We start from the raw sequence: 20,281 nt of genomic DNA, 5'->3' as shown, positions 1-20,281 counted from the left end.
AGTGGTGCGATCTCGGCTCCGCCTCCCAGGTTCACGCCATTCTCCTGCCTCAGCCTCCCGAGTAGCTGGGACTACAGGTGCCCGCCAACATGCCCAGCTAATTCTTTGTATTTTTAGTAGAGATGGGGTTTTACCATGTTAGGCAAGATGGTCTCAATCTCCGGACCTCGTGATCCGCCCGCCTCGGCCTCCCAAAGTGCTGGGATTACTTACAGGCATGAGCCACCGCGCCCAGGCCATTTTTTTTTTTTTTTTTTGAGACAGAGTTTTGCTCTGTTGCCCAGGCTGAAATACAGTGGTGTGATCTCGGTTCACTATAACCTCCGCCTCTCGGGTTCAAGGGCTTCTCTCGCCTAGGCCTCCTGAGTAGCTGGGATTACAGGTGCCCACCAACACACCCAGCTAATCTTTGTATTTTTAGTACAGCTGCAGTTTTGCCATGTTGGCCAGGTTGGTCTCAAACTCCTGGCCTCACGTGATCCACCTGTCTGAGCTTCCCAAAGTGCTGGGATTATAGGCATGAGCCACTGCGCCTGGGTGTAAAATACATTTTAATGGCATTTCAATTACAATGCATGCTTGAGGGCATGGGTCTGTATCATGAGACACAACAGAAGGAACACTTACAAACCCATCATCCAATCTAAGAAGCAAAACATTACTAACCTCACAAATTGTTAAGTCACTCTGATTCCCTCAACCTTTTTGCCACCTTTTTAAATTTTTTTGAGATGGAGTCTTGCTCTGTCACCTAGGCTGGAGTGCAGTGGTGTGATCTCCATTCACTGCAACCTCCGCCTCCCAGGTTCAAGCAATTCTCTGACTCAGCCTCCCAAGCAGCTGGGATTACAGGCGCCCACCACCACGCTCCGCTACTTTTTGTATTTTTTAGGAGAAACAGAGTTTCACCATTTGGCCATGCTGGTCTTGAACCCCTGACCTCGTGATCTACCTGCCTCAGCCTCCCAAAGTGCTGAGATTACAGGCATGAGTCATCACACCCAGTCGCCTACTCTCTTTTAGTGATATTTTCTACTCCATTTAATCTCATTCATTTTCATTTACGGGTCTTATATCAGTATTACCAAGACTATTCGTAAATACTCTTAAGATCTACTCAGAATTGCAGATATCAACCTGTAGAACCTGTTCTTACACTACAGTATTCCTTGCATAAACACTTAACATATTTTTAAAATGTTGCTCAAATGAAATTAACTTATACCTCTAGTAACTCTGACGAAACATCAAATTTGTATTCTCTGCCATTTTCTTCCTCTGGTTCCATGCGTTTGTAAAACAGCATATATGCACTGTGTGTCTTTAAGAGGCAAGAAAAAAATTTATTTTCATTTTGACAAAGTATTACTCTAAAAGTAGACAATGCAGAAGAAAAAACAATATAAAATTATACATGAAAAAAATGGTTACCTTTTCAAAAGAGAAATCCATAAATTTATCTGTAACAGAATCATAGGTCTTGGTCTGTTTAAAAATACAAAAGTTTTACTTCTTTGAAAAAATGGGTATGCTCAGCTATATTTATATATAAATTATTTCATAAACAGCTATTTTATACTTAACAGTAACTTTGTAAGTAGTTTTCAAACACCTCCGCCTTCATAAAAATTCTACATACTTCACAATTTGGCCAATATATCCTAATATCTTTTTTTTAGTTTTTATTATTTTTATTATTTTTAGATAGAAAACACTATAAAGTTGAGACTGAGAAAATTTTACCATAACAAAAGAAAACAAATGATGACAGGCAAGGAAATAGTTGGCCTTGTCCAAATTTTGGTAAATGCAATAAATAAGTGGAAATAAAAACTGAATTTAAATAGTTCTTTCTCAGCAACATTATAAATGAGGAAAGCATATTATTAAAATATCTCATTGGCACGAAGCTGTAATTTATTCTGACATCTCAAAACATCTACCTCCACCAATCCTTCACAAACATAATTTTGAACCTCAAAGTTGTAAGTAACTTTATGCAGATGAAATGGTTTTGTCAGTACACACTTTAAGCAATCCAACTGATGGGAGACAGCAAAAGAAGCATCAGAAAAAGGTAAGAGTCAGAAAAAGGTAAGAGTCAACCAAAGATAATACATACATACATACACACACACACACACACACACACACACACACACACACACACACGATGCAAAGGAAAGAAAAGGGACCATGAAGCAATAAGAAGCAATCAGTAAAGATCTAGAATTTGAATAAGAAAGAAAGATCATAGGACAAAAGGAGGCTGAACAAAGGATCCCAGAGAGGTAAGTGAACATATGGCATATTACGAGAATTTAGTGGTGGGGCTTCTGAGAACTTAAAGACTGTTTCTTAATGAGTAAGGAGACGAGGATTCTACTGGTAATGCTGGAGAACTTCAGGTGTGCTGTGACAGAAAAAATTTAAAAAGCCAAGGGAAGCAGACAAGCAGCATTATGGGCAATGAAATCAGAAGGGACAGAGGCAGACATTTTAAAACACAAAGATTCAAAACATTTTTTTTTCTTTGAGATGGAGTTTTGCTCATCTCCCGGGCTGGAGCGAAATGGCTTGATCTCAGCTCACTGCAATCTCCGCCTGGTTCAAGGGGTTCTCCTGTCTCAGCCTCCTGAGTAGCTGGGATTACAGGCACCCGCTATCAAACCTGGCTAATTTTTTGCGTGTTTTTAGTAGACATGGGGTTTCACCAGGATGGTCTCGAACTCCTGACCTCAAGCAATCCGCCCGCCTCAGCCTCCCAAAGTGCTGAGATTACAGGCCTGAGCCACCATGCCCAGCGTACATTTTATTTTTTTTTGAGACGGAGTTTTGCTCTTGTTACCCAGGCTGGAATGCAATGGCACAATGTCGGCTCACTGCAACCTCCACCTCCCGGGTTCAAGCGATTCTCCTGACTCAGCCTCCTGAGTAGCTGGGACTACAGGTACCCGCCACCACGCCCGGCTAATTTTTACATTTTTAGTGGAGGTGGGTTTCCCCACATTGGCCATGCTGGTGTCGAACTCCTGACCTCAGGTGATCCACCTGCTTCGGCCTCCCAATGTGCTGGGATTACAGGTGTGAGCCACCATGCCCGGCCTCAAAACATTTTTTAAAGATACTTTACCATAAAATATGTAAAAGAAAAAAAAAGTGGACCTGCAATTTGAAAAACTACTTTTTAAGAGAAGAGCCTTCCTCTTCTTCCTTCATTTTTTTTTTTTTTTTAGACGGAAACATTCGGCTGAGTACGGTGGCTCATGCCTATAATCCCAGCACTTTGGGAGCCCAAGGTGGGCGATCACAAGGTCGGGAGATCAAGACCATCCTAGCCAACATGGTGAAACCCCGTCTCCACTTAAAACACAAAAATTAGCTGGGCATGGTGGCGCGTGCCTGTAATCCCAGCTATTCGGGAGGCTGAGGCAGGAGAATCACTTGAACCAGAAGTTGGAGGCTGCAGTGAGCCAAGATCACGCCACTGTACCCCAGCTTGGTGACAGAGTGAGACTGTCTCAAAAAAAAAAAAAAAAAAAAGGAAACATTCTAGGCATAACATCTACAGATGCAATTGGTTTAGTGGTGGCTTTAGCAGTAACTCAATATTTACTTCCCTATTCTACCCATTTCTAAATTGTTAGCAAGTGGACTGCTTTTCTTTTTCCATTCAGCAGAGTAGACAAGAACACCGAGAAGCAATAAGGAAGCCCTTCATTAAAATCTGGAATGTGTATCATTTCTCAACTTTTGGCTAAGATCAACTATAAAATCCAGACTGTAAATGGTTAATTCACAACAAATATGGTTAAGTCAAAAAAACAACTTTATTTGGGCTAATCTATGAAACGGAAATGACTAATATTTGTCTTGTGAGAATCAAGAGAATATTTTAAAACGGTTCTCAGAAAATTGATACTAGGATAAATTGCCTATAGAGAAGTGAAATTATTACAATACTCCAACCCAAATGTCTTTTAAATATCTATTGTTGGCTAGGTGCCATGGCTCACGTCTGTAATCCCAGCACTTCGGAGGCTGCGGTAGGTGGATTACTTGGGTTCAGGGGTTTGAGACCAGCCTGGCCAACATGGTGAAACTCCACCTCTACTAAAAATACAAAAATTGGCTGGGGATGGTGGCAGGTACCTGTAATCCCAGCTACTCCCGAGGCTGAGACTCGAGAATAGCTGGAACCCAGGAGGTGGAGGTTGCAGTGAGCCGAGATCGCGCCACTGACTCCAGTCTGGGCGACACAGCAAGAATCCGACTTGGGGGCAAAAAAAAAAAAAAGTTTTTTCTCAATTATGTCACAGAGAAGATGTCCTTTTTCTATCCAGTATCTAGTGTTATCCAGGTTGCTGCTGGTGTTATAAAAAGCACTGAAAGAACAATCCTTTAAAACTTAGCTCAAGCCAACTTCCTTGCCAAACATTTTTTTTAATTTCTTTTTTTCTTATTGTGAATCAGGTAGCCTCTTGAGCCACAGTAAGCTAAGAGAGACTCACTTGTCAAAGATTTTTCAGATTAAGTCAGTAAACAGTAATTTCTTTTTGCTCTGATCCCACAGAATTCACTGAGTAAACAATTTACTCAATCTTATTCTCATGGCACTGTAATTCAACTCCCATACTACTAAGCTTTTTATTTCTCTTACCTTCTTAATCGTGCTGTTGTGGAAAGCAGAAATAGCACTTTAAAAATATTTCTGAGAACATACTAAACTTCCAATAAATATAAACTGAATAAATTTTTGATTTAATCATAGCAATTAAAAGAAAGTTAAACGACTCTGCTATTGGATTTTATGATATGACAACGCACTTGGAAGGACACAAACCATTTATAATTTCTGAATAAAACTTACCGTCATCTCTCCACCAAAACATTCAGATGCAAGTTGAGCAGAATCAAAAGGTTTTACCTCAGCATCATTAAAAAGATACCTAAAATAGAGCATATAGTATTAATCTAGTATGCATATAATGAGTATCTTCATATTATGTCTACTATTTTTTGAATAACCAACGTTACAAGTGTCAAATTATTTCATGAGGTAAATTCTAAGTTCTTATTTTTACAATTCTAATCTACTAGAAATTGGAAATACAATTTTATAACATATTCTTAAGCACCTTATAATCAGATAGATCCATTTATGACCTAGGATTAACAAAAGAATTCATAAAAGAAATAAAAAAGTTTGCTTAAATATAACATGTAACGCTATTAGGAAAAATTAAGAGATTGGGAGAACTTTCAAAGGTACCATTTCAAAATTTATGATCAAAAAAAGATTCAAAATATACTTATGGAAACATTCAAATGGATAAAAAAAGGAAAAGGCACCATGGACATGATGGGTGAAGGAGTGAAAAATAACTCAATGAAATTATTCTGCTAACTGAAAATCAATTAACAATTGTACATTTTCTTCAAATCAATATCCCCAGCACTTAGAACAGTGCCTAGCACACATATAGTACCTATAGGCCAGACCCTACCTAACAATATCTGAAGACCAAAAAACAGGTACTGGGGACTGGTTTAATGACTTCCAACCATTAACTTGATAAAAGGATAAAAAGAAGTGTGTGTGGTCCTCCCAATAGGAGGTGAAACAAGCAGAGCATGCAGGTAACTTCTAATGGCACATATAAGGTAAGGCTACACTGTAGAAGATATTCAATGAACAGCTCTTGAATGAATAGAGAAGATAAGAGTTGAAATGTTGTCTATAAATCTCCTAAAGTTGTCTGCAAAACTGTGTTCATTTCTCCAAGGAAAGGATTCAAATTCTCAAGAGTTAAAAGATCCGTATGTTTAAGAACTGATTTACACTGTCTGTTGAAAGTTATCTTCATTTAAAAATTTTGTCTGCCTCATTTCCAACTTTTGTGGCAAGTTTTTAGAAAACTAAGCACTGAAAACATATCAGAAAACTACCATAAATTGTTAAAAGAAAAAAAGTTTTGAAATATTTAAAACTCACCATTTATTGTTTTTATAAGCATGGGGATTTACTATATCTCTGATAAAGCTATAATAGTGTCCACCATCTGCCGTTCCTGTGTGAACAGTCACTCCTATCAAGTCATATTCATAGCTCTCTGAGTCTTTTGAATGATCACTGACTTCTTTAAAACCTGAAATGATTTACACAGAATGGAAATAATTTTCCAAACTTCACAACAGTTACTTAGAAACACTTTTTAAAATAAACTTTATCAATTACAATATTTTAAGTCATTTTAATAAAATAAAAATAATTTTCCCAATGTGACGAGTTACTTAGAATCACTTTTATAGTAAACTTTATTTACAGAAATAGGCACAAATAGTTTATATGTTAAATAGGTACAAAACAACTATCTGCTAGTCATTCACCATCCTTGGCCTACTACCATAAAGGACATATTAAACAAACCACTAGAAAAACAACCATGTGTTAATACATAATTATGGACAACTTCAATATAAAGTATAAATATAAAATATTTCTTTAATCTGACTAATCTTTTGAAATAGGTAATATAAAATGCTCCGTTCTATTTAATCTTTACTAGGAGCAGACAAACCTAAGACCTAAAAAGGAATTAGCATACTTCTTTTATTCTCATGTTAAGAAAAGTGGTTTAAACATGGTTTCCTTTTAAAAAAAAGGAAAACAAACCAATGTACTGGCAGCTTCCAAATATATATCAGTTAATAAAAAACACTACGTATTAAGAGATTTGTGTAGACAGAAACAAAATAAAGAAAAATGTACACTTCCTATCCCCAAAGATTTAAAATATAAAGGTAATAAAAGATACTGAGGAAAAAAAATGTAGAGTGGTCTAATAAGTTTGAAGATGATGTATGATTTATGATCTATATTCCCACTACCACACAGAAAGGAAAAAGTAGAATACAGAATAAGGAAATGATGAGATTTGGCTGACTTGAGGGTACAGTCTGAACTAGAACATGAAGAGATAATTAGGTCAGTAAGAGAAGGGTATGACTCAAGGTGTCAAGACAGTGGCTGAGGAGTGTAGATATGCTTATGGAGGCAGTGCCAGGATCTGACTGCATCACTTGTGGCCTAACAAATTCCTTTATCCTGGCATAAATTCTGCTCTCTCCACAAGTGGAAACATCACAAGAAATATAACGAAGCACAGCTGTGAGGAGGTTCTGCTCTACTTTTCCAGAAAAAAATTTTTTTTCAAATAGATGGAGTCTTGCTCTACTATCCAGGCTGGAATGCAGTGGCATAATCATAGCTTACTGCAGCCCTGGACTCCTGGGCTCAAGTGATCCTCCCATCTCAGCCTCCTAATAGCTGTGACCATAGGCATGTGTCACTGCACCTGTCTAATTTTTCAAATGGTTTAATAATAGGTCTAAAAAGTAGGATGCAGACATACAATGCCCACTTCTTAACTTCACCTGTCATCTCTACTGGTCCATGTCCTACAACTTATTTTTATTTTTTTGAGACAGAGTCTCGCTCTGTCGCCCACGCTGGAGTGCAGTGGTGCCATCTCAGCTCACTGCACCCTTCCTAAAGAAGGATAAATGAGCAAGAGGCCGGGCACAGTGGCTCACACCTGTAATCCAAGCACGTGAGGAGGCCAATGCAGGTGGATTGCCTGAGGTCAGGAGTTCGAGACCAACCTAGCCAACACGGCGAAACCTTGTCTCTACTAAAAATACAAAAATTAGCTGGGCCTGGTGGTGCGTGCCTATGGTCCCAGCTTCTTGGGAGACTGAGGCACAAGAACTACTTGAACCTGGGAGGTGGAGTGAGCCAAGATCATGCCACTGCATTCCAGCCTAGGAGACAAAATAAGACTGTCTCAAAAGACCAAAAAAAAAAAAAAAAAAAAAAAAAACCCCACAAAAAACAACATAAAAAGACTTACCCCACGAGATTTAAGCTCCACAAGAGCAACAACCATGCTTATCCTGTTCACCACTGTGTCTCCAGTATACAGAAGAGTGCCTAGGAACATAGTCCTAGTAGATACTAAATATTTACTGGTTAACTGACTGAATGCATGACATTGTCTTAACCTTCTCCCTTCTAAGATTCAATTTTTGTTAACTGTGTAGTTGATGACAACTTTATAATTATGCCTACCTTGTTATGGAGATTGACAATAATCACAGACAAGAGAAAGAAATGAAAAAATCACCTTCTTTCCTCTCACTCTTGCCCATAAGAAAATCTTCTGTATAGGGCGTCATGTCCAAACGTAATGGGAAGGAAAAGTGTGTATTCACTTTCTCTTTCATCATCGTGACCATATTAAATGTATATCTCATAGTATTGAAACTCAAAATGCGAGGCAATTTCTTAAAACATGCCCTGAGAGACAAGAAAAAAATTAATAAAGATTATTTTTTACAAATACTTCAGTTGGTTTGATTTCTGTTATGCTATATCCATTTCAATTTTCAACTCAGAGTTAAGAAGTATAGTAGTCCCCCTTATCCACAGGGGATACCTTCTGAGAACACCCCGTGTCTGCCTGAAACTGGGGACAGTATCGAACTCTATATACACTATGGTTTCTCCTAAACAAACATACCTATGACAAAGCGAATTTAGAAATTAGGCACAGCAAGAGATTAACAAGTATTAATAAAATAGAACAATTATAACAATATACTGTTCACAATTTCACAGATTTTAGCAACCTCATCGTATGTTTTCTTTCCCTATTCCAGATAAAGTTTAATTTATAAATTAGGCACAGCAAGAGATTAACAAGTATTAATAAAATAGAACAATTCTAACAATATACTGTTCACAATTTTACAGATTTTAGCAACCTCATCGTATGATTTTTTTCTTTTCATATTGAGAACTTTAAGGCATTTTACGGCTTCTCTTTGGCAAAGCCCAACTGTTAATGATCACTACTCTTGCACTTTGGTGCCATTAAGTAAAATAAAGGTTCCTTGAATACAAGCAGTACAATACTACGAAGGTAACCAAAAGGGCTACTAAGTGACTAATGAACAAGTAGTGTATACACCATGGACATGCTGGACAAAGGGATGGTTTACATCCCAGGTGGGGACTGTGCCAGATTTTATCATGCTACTCAGTCCAGTGGGCAATTTTAAACTTAAGAATTATTTTTGAAATTTTCTATGTAATATTTTCAGACCTTGCCTGTCTGCAGGTAACAAACTGCAGAAAGAAAAACCACAGAGAAGGGAGACTATAGAAGTATTCTAAATCACATTCTTATTAAAACTATACAGTCAGTCCCTGAGCACTAGGCAGCAGCACTCCTGCTCGCCCTTTTCCCACCGCCCACCACTGAAGGGCAGCCCGATGCCTGGCAGCCACCCTCTAGCACCATGTCACAGAGCAGAGTCCCCACGATGCAGAAGAAGAGTCTGCAGGGCTCCTGGCAGAATTACACTTTAGCAATAATAGGAATGGGGGCAGTGTTCCAGCCTGTTTCTGTTTCTACCAGTGACATGGAAAAAGTACTACTAGATGCCCAGCATGAGTCTGGACAGAGTATCTCCAAGAGTTCTCACTGTGACAGGATACCTTGCTCTCAGACATCAGAAGATACTAACAGAGCTGCTGAAACAGCCAGCCATAGCATTGGAGAGAAAAACAGCTCTCAGGCTAGGCGCGGTGGCTCACGCCTGTAATACCAGCACTTTGGAGGGCTAAAGTGGGCAGACTGCTTGAGGCCAGGAGTTCGAGACCATTCTGGCCAACATGGCAAAACCATGTCTCCACTAAAAATATAAAAATTAGCGGGGTGCGGTAGTGCGCAAGCCTGTAATCCCAACTACTTGGGAGGCTGAGGTTGGAGGGAGCCAAGATCACACCACTGCACTCCAGCCTGGACAACAGAGCGAGACTCAAAAAAGAAAAGAAAAACAGCTCTCAGTCTGAGGAAGGTTATATTGAGAGAAGGAAAGAAGTTGAAAGCATTTTGAAAGAAAAACCTCAGATTGGACATGGGATTGGTTGAGTTAACCAGAAAATATTCCCCCCAAGGAGTTCCTCTCATAAGGGCTTGCTGTACATTAACGCATATAATTTTTACAACAATCCAATAAGGAAGGTACTGTTACTCTCTCCTGTTTATAGATTAAACACCCCACATGCATGGCCACTCTCAGCATGAGAAACACAAACATCATGAAGAAAGAGGGCATATTCTCTGCAAAATTTCTGAAGGTTTTTCTTCCATCTCTGCTGTTCTCTCATTTACTGGCCACTGGATTGGGAATGTCTATTAAAAGGTGGCTGACAACCTCCACCAGCACCTTTTCATGAAGAATTGGAACCTGGCTGTTCATTAGTGGGATTGTATTTGAGCTTGCACATAGTTAATTGAAGAGCTGTTATGATCCTTGCATGGCTGCATCACTTGTGTGTACTTGTTCTATAACTCCTGCATTCCTAATTTAGTAAAATCAAAGAATAGACACTAAAATCAGGCTGATCTACAATTATACTTAAGGGATCAATAGGCAAGTCAGACTGATTAATATCTACTGTAGGCTGGGTGCGGTGGCTCACGCCTGTAATCCCAGCACTTTGGGAGGCTGGAGCAGGCGGATCATGAGGTCAGGAGATCGAGACCATCCTGGCTAACACAGTGAAACCCCGTGTCTACTAAAAATACAAAAAATTAGCCGGGCGTGGTGGCGGGTGCCTGTAGTCCCAGCTACTCAGGAGGCTGAGGCAGGAGAATGGCGTGGACCCGGGAGGCGGAGCTGGCAGTGAGCCGAGACTGTGCCACTGCACTCTAGCCTGGGCGACCAAGTGAGACTCCATCTCAAAATAAATAAATAAATAAATAAGTAAATAAATAAACGAATCTACTGTAAAAACTTGGTAGTAAATTTTCACTGGATATTAGACATAAATATCTGAATACAAACAATTTTACTAGTCTTGATGTAGTACTGTAAAAATTATCTATAACTTAATTCAGCTAAAAAACTATATTTCAAAAGAATGAATAACACTGATATTAAAATCACTACTTTAAAGAGTTTGTCCAAAATAAATATTGTGGCCTTATATTACACTATTGTAGAAAATATTATTTAATTTAAATGAATGCAGGTTGTCTACTAAAGATTACACATAACTATGCTAATTTTTCTTAATAAATAGAAGCCAAGATATAACTACAAACTCAGCTGTATCATTTATATACGAAACTATTGTTGCTTTTGCAGTATAAGGTCTTCATCCTCTGATTATTAGGTAACCACCTTGGATGATGAGTCAGCTGCTCAGTATCTTTTTGCTCTTCATCACTCTGCATTTGTTAATTTATTCCTATCCTTTGTCCTCAACTTTTGTGTGCTCTTAAAAATCAGCTTTATTCTAAGCAAATTTGTGTCTACTTTAAAAGACTGGAAATGAAAAAATCTTTGCCAAATCCATCACATTACTGTATTTACATAAGGTTTAACATCAAATTCCATAAAAGCTTCTTGATGAAACCAGGACTGTTCCCCATTTGGACATTTTTTTCTTTCTACAGCATCCTTGTTAGAAAGGCTGCCCCCTTGATATACTGTATATACGTGACTGTGCATTTGTTTCATCTTTCCGTACTCAATTCGGTTGTTAAACAAACATTTTAATTTGTTTAAAAAACAACAACAACAAACACACCCACAACTTTTTCCATTCTGAAAAGATTTTCCTATGTCGAGATAAGAAAAATAAAATGTTATGGTAGACTATGGTAAACACCATGATAAAGATACAAAAGGGTGCTATGGAAGCATGAAAAGGAGTTCCATCATTCTCCAGGGCCAAGGAGGTCTTTGGTTCAGAGTTTTCCTTTCTTCCCTAAATAAAAGGAATCAAAGTACTTATTTTTGTGAACCAGAATTGCAAAGTCTGGCTGTAATCCCTTATTAGATGAATGACCCTATATAAGTTACTTAACCTCTCTGAGCTTAATTGCTGGGTTGTAAAATGGAGATTACCTACCCGATACTATCTTTGAAACACTGCCTGGCAAACAGCATTCAGTTAAGTGTCAATTGCTGCTACTACAGTAACAATAGCAGCAGCAGCAGCAGCAGCAGCAACAGCAGAAAATCAACTGGTCACCTAAATCCTATACCATAACATATTGCTAGTTCAAGTTCAATTTAAACAGACAAAAATATACAAACTCTGATTTACAAAAAAATGAATTTTAGGGAATAACTTTCCACTGCACATAACTATCAAAAGAGAATTTATTTAAACCAAGAACAGTGTCAAAAATACAAAAAGTATGAATTTAGGGAAACAAGGAATGAAAGATGTTACAGGCAGAGGGAATAAAAAGTTCAAAAATTCACTATTTTAGATTATTTGGGAGACTGACAAATGAAGTATAACAGAGTCAAATGTATGTAATGATAGAGTGTGAACTTCATCCTAACAATTCTGAAGAATAACTAATGAGCTTGTGGCATGGGGTGAAACCATGCATTCTGTCAATAAATAAGAGAGATGAGCAGATCCGGAAAGATTGGAGAACAGGTGACAGAGCACAGCAAAGCATTCTAAACTAAGATGACAAAACAAAACAAAACACATCACTAAACTACCTTCTGGAAAAACCCAATGCTTTTATTCAGCTGTCATTTTCTTAGTTTAGAATGCTTTGTCAGTAGCATATTAGTAAAAAATTGGTATTATGGTGATTGATAAGTTACTGAGGTAAAATGAATAGATTGAGAAAACCAGAGGTCTGAAAACAGAGCAGTATATGATCCTATTGAGGATAATAAGCACTTTGTTCACTTCCTCAATTGGCCCATTTCTGTTGAATATTATGTTAGTACAGAGATATAAAAGTATAGTAAGAACAAAAATGACTGACTACCTGGGAGAGATGTGACAGGTATTTCAGAAAAACAGCAGAATCTTATCAGTCAAAAGAAGGGAGTTATCAAGAACGACAGATTTATTCAATACATTTATTCCAATTAGAGATTCTCCAAAGAACTTGACTCAGACCCTTGATGATCTTTTTGTGACTCATTTATTATATTCCTCTACAGCAGTTAACTTTTGACTGACTCCATTTTATGTATGTCCCTAACTCTTATCCTAACCTAACTCTCATCAGATGAGTTTGTCTTCTTCGTGTAATCGCCTACATAGCTACGCTTTCATTTGACTATGTCCACCTAACAACTTGCCCAACTACACTTCTTGAAATTGGAAAAATGAATACCATCCCTTTCAAATAAATACTGACCTGGAAAACCTCCTCTTAAGCAATTTTAGTATCTTATTGTATAATGACTTTTTATTCTCTGCCTTCAAACATGCTCAGATATCTTTCATCTAGAAAAATCCTTTGTTTGAGCCCCAAGACTCTTTCTGGCTACTATTTTCCTTGCTGTTTTTATTGCTTTTTTTTTTTTTGAGACATAGTCTTGCTCTGTCGCCCAGGCTGGAGTGCAGGGGCATGGTCTTGGCTCACTGCAACCTCTGCCTCCCAGGTTCACGTGATTCTCCTGCCCCACCCTCCCAAGTAGCTGGGACTACAGGCGTGAGCCACCACAACCGGCTAATTTTTGTATTTTTAGTAGAGACAGGGTTTCACCATGTTGGCCAGGCTGGTCTCGAACTGCTGACCTCAGGCAATCCACCTGCCTTGGCCTCCCAAAGTACTGGGATTACAGGCATGTGCCACCGTGCCCGGCCTGTTGCCAAACTTTAAAAATCAATGATTTATGCTTGATTCCATGTGTCCCGACAATGTTGCTTCTATTCCTATAACCTGACAAAACACATCACTAAACTACCTTCTGGAAAAACCCAATGCTTTTATTCAGCTGTCATTGTCTTTCATCTCTGTGAATTATATTAATTGATTATTTTCTTCTTGAGATTCTCCTCCCAGTTTGGGGGTTACCATTTTATCCTAATTTTCTTTCTTTCCTTGTCTCTCTTCTGTCACTTTGTCCTCTGTACTTTTAGGTTGGCTTAGCTCTTAGTCTTTTCCAACAATTACATTATTTCTCAGGCAGATATTCTGATAGATTCAATCACACAGATAAACCTAAAACTTGGATGGCAATAATCTGATGCCATCGTGTTACCAATCTTATTTTCCACTACTGTTCCATGTGAATACACTACTTAAAAATGCAGGCTGGCCTAATCCTAGATTTTTTGCACATTCAAGGACATTTCTATTTCTCTGCATTCGTTCTTAGTAACTAACTGCATAAGATGCTCTTTTCAATCCGATTTCTATTTGTCTTTCAATATAAAATTAAAATGTTTACTCAACTACTCTGTCCTAAACTTGCCATTTTATGGCTCTTAAGAGCCTTTTGGCCAGATGCAGTGGCTTCATGCCTGTAATATCAGCATTTTTGGAGGCTGAGGTGGGCGGATTGTTTGAGCCCAAGAGTTCAAGACCAACCTGGGGAACATGTGAATCATCAAAGAATAATAATAAAGGGAAAAAACTGTATAATGTTTGGCATGCATTAGTAGAACAAGTATAGCATTTTTTTTTCTTTTTTGAGACAGGTTCTCAATTTTTTGCCGAGGCTGGAGTGCAATGGCACAATCATGGCTCACTGTAAGCTACCTCCCAGCCTCAAGTGATCCTCCCGATTCAGCCTCCCCAACAGCTGAGACTGTAAGTGCATGCCACGTCTGGCTAATTTCTAAAACTTTTTGTAGCAACAGTGTTTCCCTATGTTGCCCTCAAACTCCTGGGCTCAAGTGAACATCCTTGAACTCCCAAAGTGCTGGGATTACAGATGGGACCCACTGTATGTGTAAGGCAATTTTTATTTAAAGACCACTAAATTATTATTTTCCAAGAAATTCTACTGAAAATGAAAGCTGAGGAAGAATATTTTTGATCAATGTACCAAAATATACACATCCAAAAATAACAACAATACACTGGAAGGGAACCAGCTTGAATGTATTACAGTATAAACACTTATTTAACACTCTAACTCAACAGTTACTAACTCCCAAATCTACCTCTATTCTAGACCTCTCACCAAGCTCTAACTGTAACAGCCAACTGCCTGCAGGACCTTTCTAGTTGGATGCCCCAATGAGAACTCAAATTCAACTTGATTATCTCCCTGAAATTTGCTTATTTGTATCTTAGGAATCAGCATTGGCAAAGTTTCTTTATTCTGTGACTCCATGTCTTCACATGTAAAATGGGGATAATAACAGCATCTATTGCAAAGAAATGCTGTGAGGATTAACTGGATTAAAGTTCTCACAACAGTGCTTGCTAAATAAAAAATACTTTGGAAAGGCTAGCTAGTACAAAAAGTCCCTAGTTAGCTACTACAGAAAATTCCAAAAATAAACAATTCATAAGTGGTGTGGTGTTCTGAGTATCATGATAAAATCTTGTACCATCCTGCTTAGGATATGAATCATCCCTTTGTCCAGCTTATCTGTGCTGCAGACACTACCCACTTATTGGTCACTTAGTAGCTCTCTTATTACATGGGCTGTCATAGTATTGCAATGCTTCTGTTCAAGTAACCCTTATTTGACTTAATAATGGCCCCAAAGGGCAAGAATACTGAGCTTCATTTGTAATTTAAACTTTATCATAGGTATGTTATGCACAGCAAAAAGCAGTATATATAGGGTTCAGTACAATCTGAGGTTTCAGACATCTATTGTGGGGTCTTGCAACATTTCCCGAGGATAAGGGGTTCCACTGTATTACTTAAGAAAATGCCACAAAAGCTAGACATCTGAGACTCGATACAGATAATGATGAAAATGATCAATGTACTTATCGTCCACGTATCTGCTCCCCAAAATCTATACTGTTTCAAGTTGAGTGATTACCACTTTCATATAGCTCAGTATATGTCAAAATAAATGGTAATTCACTGAACAACTAGATGAAAAGTTGCTCCATGAGACTGAGCTCCATGCAGCTGATTTTACCTTCATCATATAATTTCCACCAAAGTTTAATCTTAGTTTACCCTTAGTTTGTCTTTCATTTCTACAGTGAAGATAATAAAAATCACATTTGAAAAAGCATACCTTTTTTCAGCTCGTACTTTCTTCCCACAATGAGAACAAGTATACATGTTATCACCTTCCAAAGTGTCTTTTATAGTAACTTCATCAAGAGATTCCTGTGTATAAAACCACATTTAAAAGTTTCATATTATTGTTTATAGCATGCAAATATACAAAAGGTGGCAATTACAATTTTGACAGAATGCTCAGCAAAAAAATTTTTTTTAAAAAGTGAATTCTTAAATTTTAGTAAAAAACTGTTTTTCCTCATATTAAGATATTCTACGAATCTTAGTAACTTTTTTGAAGGGTTAATTAAAAATTTAAATTTTGATTGGGCAAGAAAAAGCTTTATGGTTGATGTTTAACTCTTATTTGAATAGTACAGTAAGAAGAAAATACATAAAAACATGAAAAAAGTTTAAAAATATCAAGATGACCAACACAAACCCGCTATACACAAATAGGTAAAAGCATAAAGTAAAAAAATTATGTGCATTATTACTCACATAAATGTTCTTCATATCAGCCACTTGGCACCTCACAGTATAAAACTCTTCAGCAGTTTGACTAACATGTTCACAATCCTAATCAATACACATAAAAAAATTAATAAAAACTAGTAAATTATAATATAAATGAAAATATATTAAGATCTCGAAAAAGTAAAAACCAGGTATAATACTTACCAAGGATACAACATTGTTTGTAATTACACCTCCAAATAAACTTTTGACGGTATTTTTCTTTAATATAAAACAAACAAAAAATATGAAACTAGTTAAAACGCAGGCAAATTTGTTCAAATTTCAAAGAAATTTTTCAGTATTCTGATACTAACCAGTTCTGGAGACATTTCTTCGATTTTGGTAATTAGATCAGTAAAAAACTCTGTCATATCTTTCTGTTCCCCAGTATTCAGAGGCTGCTTATCCATGGTGTATGTTTTACAGAAAGGTCTAGGATTATATGCTTTGCATTCACTCTCCTGCAAATAAAAAGGGGAACATTCTAAGTGTCAGATAAAAATAAGAAAATTATAGGTTCTTCAATGAACACATAACAAAAACAAAAGAACAGGTAGTAAATCTACTAAGTTAGTTTTAAATGGTCGCTTCTATTTCTTTCTGTTTAGTTTTCATAGTATTTTTAATTTAATGGTCTTGGTGCTAGAAGATTCTTAAATTACCTAGGATATTTGTATTTTCAAGTCAAGGAATTTCTAGGAAGAAATCTGAGACTCAAATGACTCACAGCCGGGCACAGTGGCTCAAGCCTGTAACCCCAGCACTTTGGGAGGCCGAAGCAGGCAGATTATGAGGTCAAGAGATTGAGACCATCCTGGCCATCCTTTACCAACATGGTAAAACCCCATCTCTGCTAAAAATACAAAAACTAGCTGGGTGCGGTTGCGCATGCCTGTAGTCCCAGCTACTCAGGAGGCAGAGGTTGCAGTGAGCCGAGATCGTGCCACTGCACTCCAGCCTGGCAACAGCAAGACTCCATCTCCAAAAAAATCAAAACAAAACAAACAAAAAAAACACTCACATCTATATTGCAAAGCATAAAATATACAACCTTTACAGGCTGAATAAACTTTCCCAGAGATTGAACTTTGTTTTAATAGCTTTTAGAATAGTCATTTAAACCAGCAATTTTCTATTTGTCAATTCAAATGGCACTTTCAGCTCTGTTAAAAGGAGATTAAAGGCCAGGTATGATAGCTCATGCCTGTGATCCCAGCACTTTGGGAGGGTACGGCGAGTTGATTGCTTGAGCCCAGGAGTTCAACACCAGCTTGGGGAACATAGTGAGACTCTGTCTCTACAAAAAATAAAGAAGATAGCCAGGCATGGTGGTACACGCCTGTGGTCCCAGGCAGTGGAGCAGTGTCGAGGTTGCCATGAGACGAGATGGTGCCACTGAACTCTAGCCTGCGTGACAGAGTGAGACCCTGCCTCAAAAAATAAAAATAGTCAAAAATACAGAAAAAAGTATGACACAATCCCTGTCCTCAAGATTTAACAGGTGAGAAAAGTAACATATATACAAGGTAGAAACAACAAAGAGGCAAGGTGACTTGGAATACTCCGGTTAATCTGTGGAATAGATGGTCTCTTAGAGTTTGAAACCAAGCTGACTCTTGAAAAATGAACATCAGAAGAAAATGGAGAAGAGTGACACAGGTAGGAAACAATGGCATAAATGAACCCACAAGCAATGAAGCAGCAGGGTGATGGGCTCCAAATGGAGAGGGATAAGATAGGAGGTTGAAGGGTAGGGGAAAAAAACCCAGAGGGTGTGTGCCATGGTGATGAGCTCGAATATCATTCTGTTCGTAATGAAGAAGCTCTCAAGAGTTTTAAGCAGGGGAATAATATTGTAAGGTTTACTATCTTTTTAAAAGATTCATCACTTTTATAGTTTTAGGCATTGTAATTAAGGGATACTAAGATAAATCAGCTAGAAAGCTGCAAGCATAAAAGGGGAAGACCTTGTGACAGAAGAAGGATAAGACAAAACAGATTCTTCAAAGGACAAATTAACAGAATGTAGACAACTGAGATAACTTTTAAAAGTTATTATGACAAATAACAGAGATAACTGACAGACAGCTTCGGGCACGGTGGCTCACGCCTGTAATCCCAACACTTTGGGAGGCTGAGGCAGGCAGATCACTTGAGATCAGGAGTTCGAGACCAGCCTGGCCAACATGGTGAAAGCTGTCTCTACTAAAAATACAAAATTTAACCAGGCATGGTGATGTGCGCCTGTAGTCCCAGCTACTTGGAAGGTTGAGGGAGGAGAATCACTTGAACCTGGGAGGTGGAGGTTGCAGTGAATTGAGATCACACCACTGCACTCCAGCCTGAGTAACAGAGCAAGACTCTGTCTCAAAATAAATAAATAAATAAATAAATAAATAAATAAATAAATAAGAAAAAGAAAGGTACATAGTTATGACAAAGCCAGTTCAAACGAGCTCCATTTAACTTTTTTAGGTTTTGTCACAGGGTACACCTAATTTGTTTCCCTCCATGTTTCTTTTTTTTTGAGACAGAGTCTCACTCTGTCACCTAGACTCGAGTGCAGTAGTGAGATCTCAGCTTGCTGCAACCTCTGCCTCCTGGGCTCAAGCAATCCTCCCTTTTCAGTCTCCTAAGCAGCCGGGACTACAGGCACGCACCACCATGCCTGGCTAATTTTTTTTTAGTAGAGATGGGGTTTCACCATGTTGCCCAGGCTGGTCTCAAGCTCTTGAACTCAAGCCATCCACCCACCTTGGCCTCCCAAAATGCTATAATTACAGGCATGAGCCACAGTGCCTGGCCTAGCCTCCATGATTCTTAAACATACCATTAAATATGTAAACATTTTCTGAAGCTCCAGAAGAGTGGTCTTGTGCTTCATATCCTCTGAATACTGAAAATCAAGAGAAAACACCATTAAAAACACAGACATGATGGTAGTAAATTAGGCATTCTAGCAAAGAAAGTCTTGCAATGTACACTGTATCTGTTTTCATTCTTTTGGCTATATAAAAGAAAAACACCAACACATTCAATTCTTTAGTAATTATAGCATTAAAAATTGTAATGCTTTGTTACATAAATACAGCTGTTACTATCCTATAAGGAAACCAAAGAGAGAATTTTAAAAATCACTTTCTAGGTTAACACTTATTTGGTACAATGCTGATGATTTCCAAGAATGCAAGAATGAAAAACACTTCAGGTGCAATCAAAGTTGTCTTCCACAAGTAAACCTACACATTAAAAAAATACATTTGAAATATTAACCAATGACATCTCATCATCATTTATTCCTATCTTTACTCTTTCTGGAACAGTATATTCTTCACACTGAAGAGGAATACCAGCCAGGATCTTTGAAAACTGTCTAAATATTCAACTATCAATAAGTCAAATTCAGGAATCTGGCTAGACTCACACATTAGAGATTTAGTACTGAACACCAAGCCTTACAGGAAAGATCCATATTCATGCAAGGTACTTATTACACATATTCCACCTCACTCAAGTATTAAAATGAATCTATAAAGTAGGTATTATTCTTATTACAAATTATTACCTCTCATAACTTTGAAAGTCTTGTGGAATAATAGGCGTCCACAAGCTAAGAGTATACATTAGTTATTTTTGCCAGCTTTATGGAAGACTGCAAGTAATATGGCTCTGCTGTTTAGCAGCTTATAATCAAATTGAAGTCAAGATATGGACTAAA

The 20,281-nt window shown here is 37.8% G+C and overlaps 1 protein-coding gene across 7 annotated transcripts in view; it reads right to left on the bottom strand.

The window, feature by feature from the left end:
* Positions 1-20,281, bottom strand: part of USP34 (ubiquitin specific peptidase 34) — a 283,157-nt gene that overhangs the window by 52,732 nt on the left and 210,144 nt on the right. For all 7 annotated transcript variants that reach the window (XR_010149508.1, XR_010149509.1, XM_016948585.4 and 4 more), the window contains 10 exons: positions 19,394-19,459; positions 16,878-17,024; positions 16,726-16,782; positions 16,546-16,623; positions 16,058-16,152; positions 8,187-8,359; positions 5,996-6,149; positions 4,871-4,949; positions 1,432-1,485; positions 1,226-1,321 (listed from right to left, as the gene is read on the bottom strand). Coding sequence is in view for 5 of the 7 variants with exons in the window: in XM_016948585.4 (XP_016804074.1) it covers positions 1,226-1,321; positions 1,432-1,485; positions 4,871-4,949; positions 5,996-6,149; positions 8,187-8,359; positions 16,058-16,152; positions 16,546-16,623; positions 16,726-16,782; positions 16,878-17,024; positions 19,394-19,459 (999 nt within the window). In the remaining 2 variants the exon portion in view is untranslated. The remainder of the gene's footprint in view (positions 1-1,225; positions 1,322-1,431; positions 1,486-4,870; positions 4,950-5,995; positions 6,150-8,186; positions 8,360-16,057; positions 16,153-16,545; positions 16,624-16,725; positions 16,783-16,877; positions 17,025-19,393; positions 19,460-20,281) is intronic.

The sequence above is a fragment of the Pan troglodytes genome, chromosome 12, assembly GCF_028858775.2.
Source record: "Pan troglodytes isolate AG18354 chromosome 12, NHGRI_mPanTro3-v2.0_pri, whole genome shotgun sequence".
In the NCBI taxonomy this organism is placed as follows: Eukaryota; Metazoa; Chordata; class Mammalia; order Primates; family Hominidae; genus Pan; species Pan troglodytes.
Note: the sequence above shows the minus strand (reverse complement) of the source record. Positions and strands in the feature narration are given on the sequence as shown.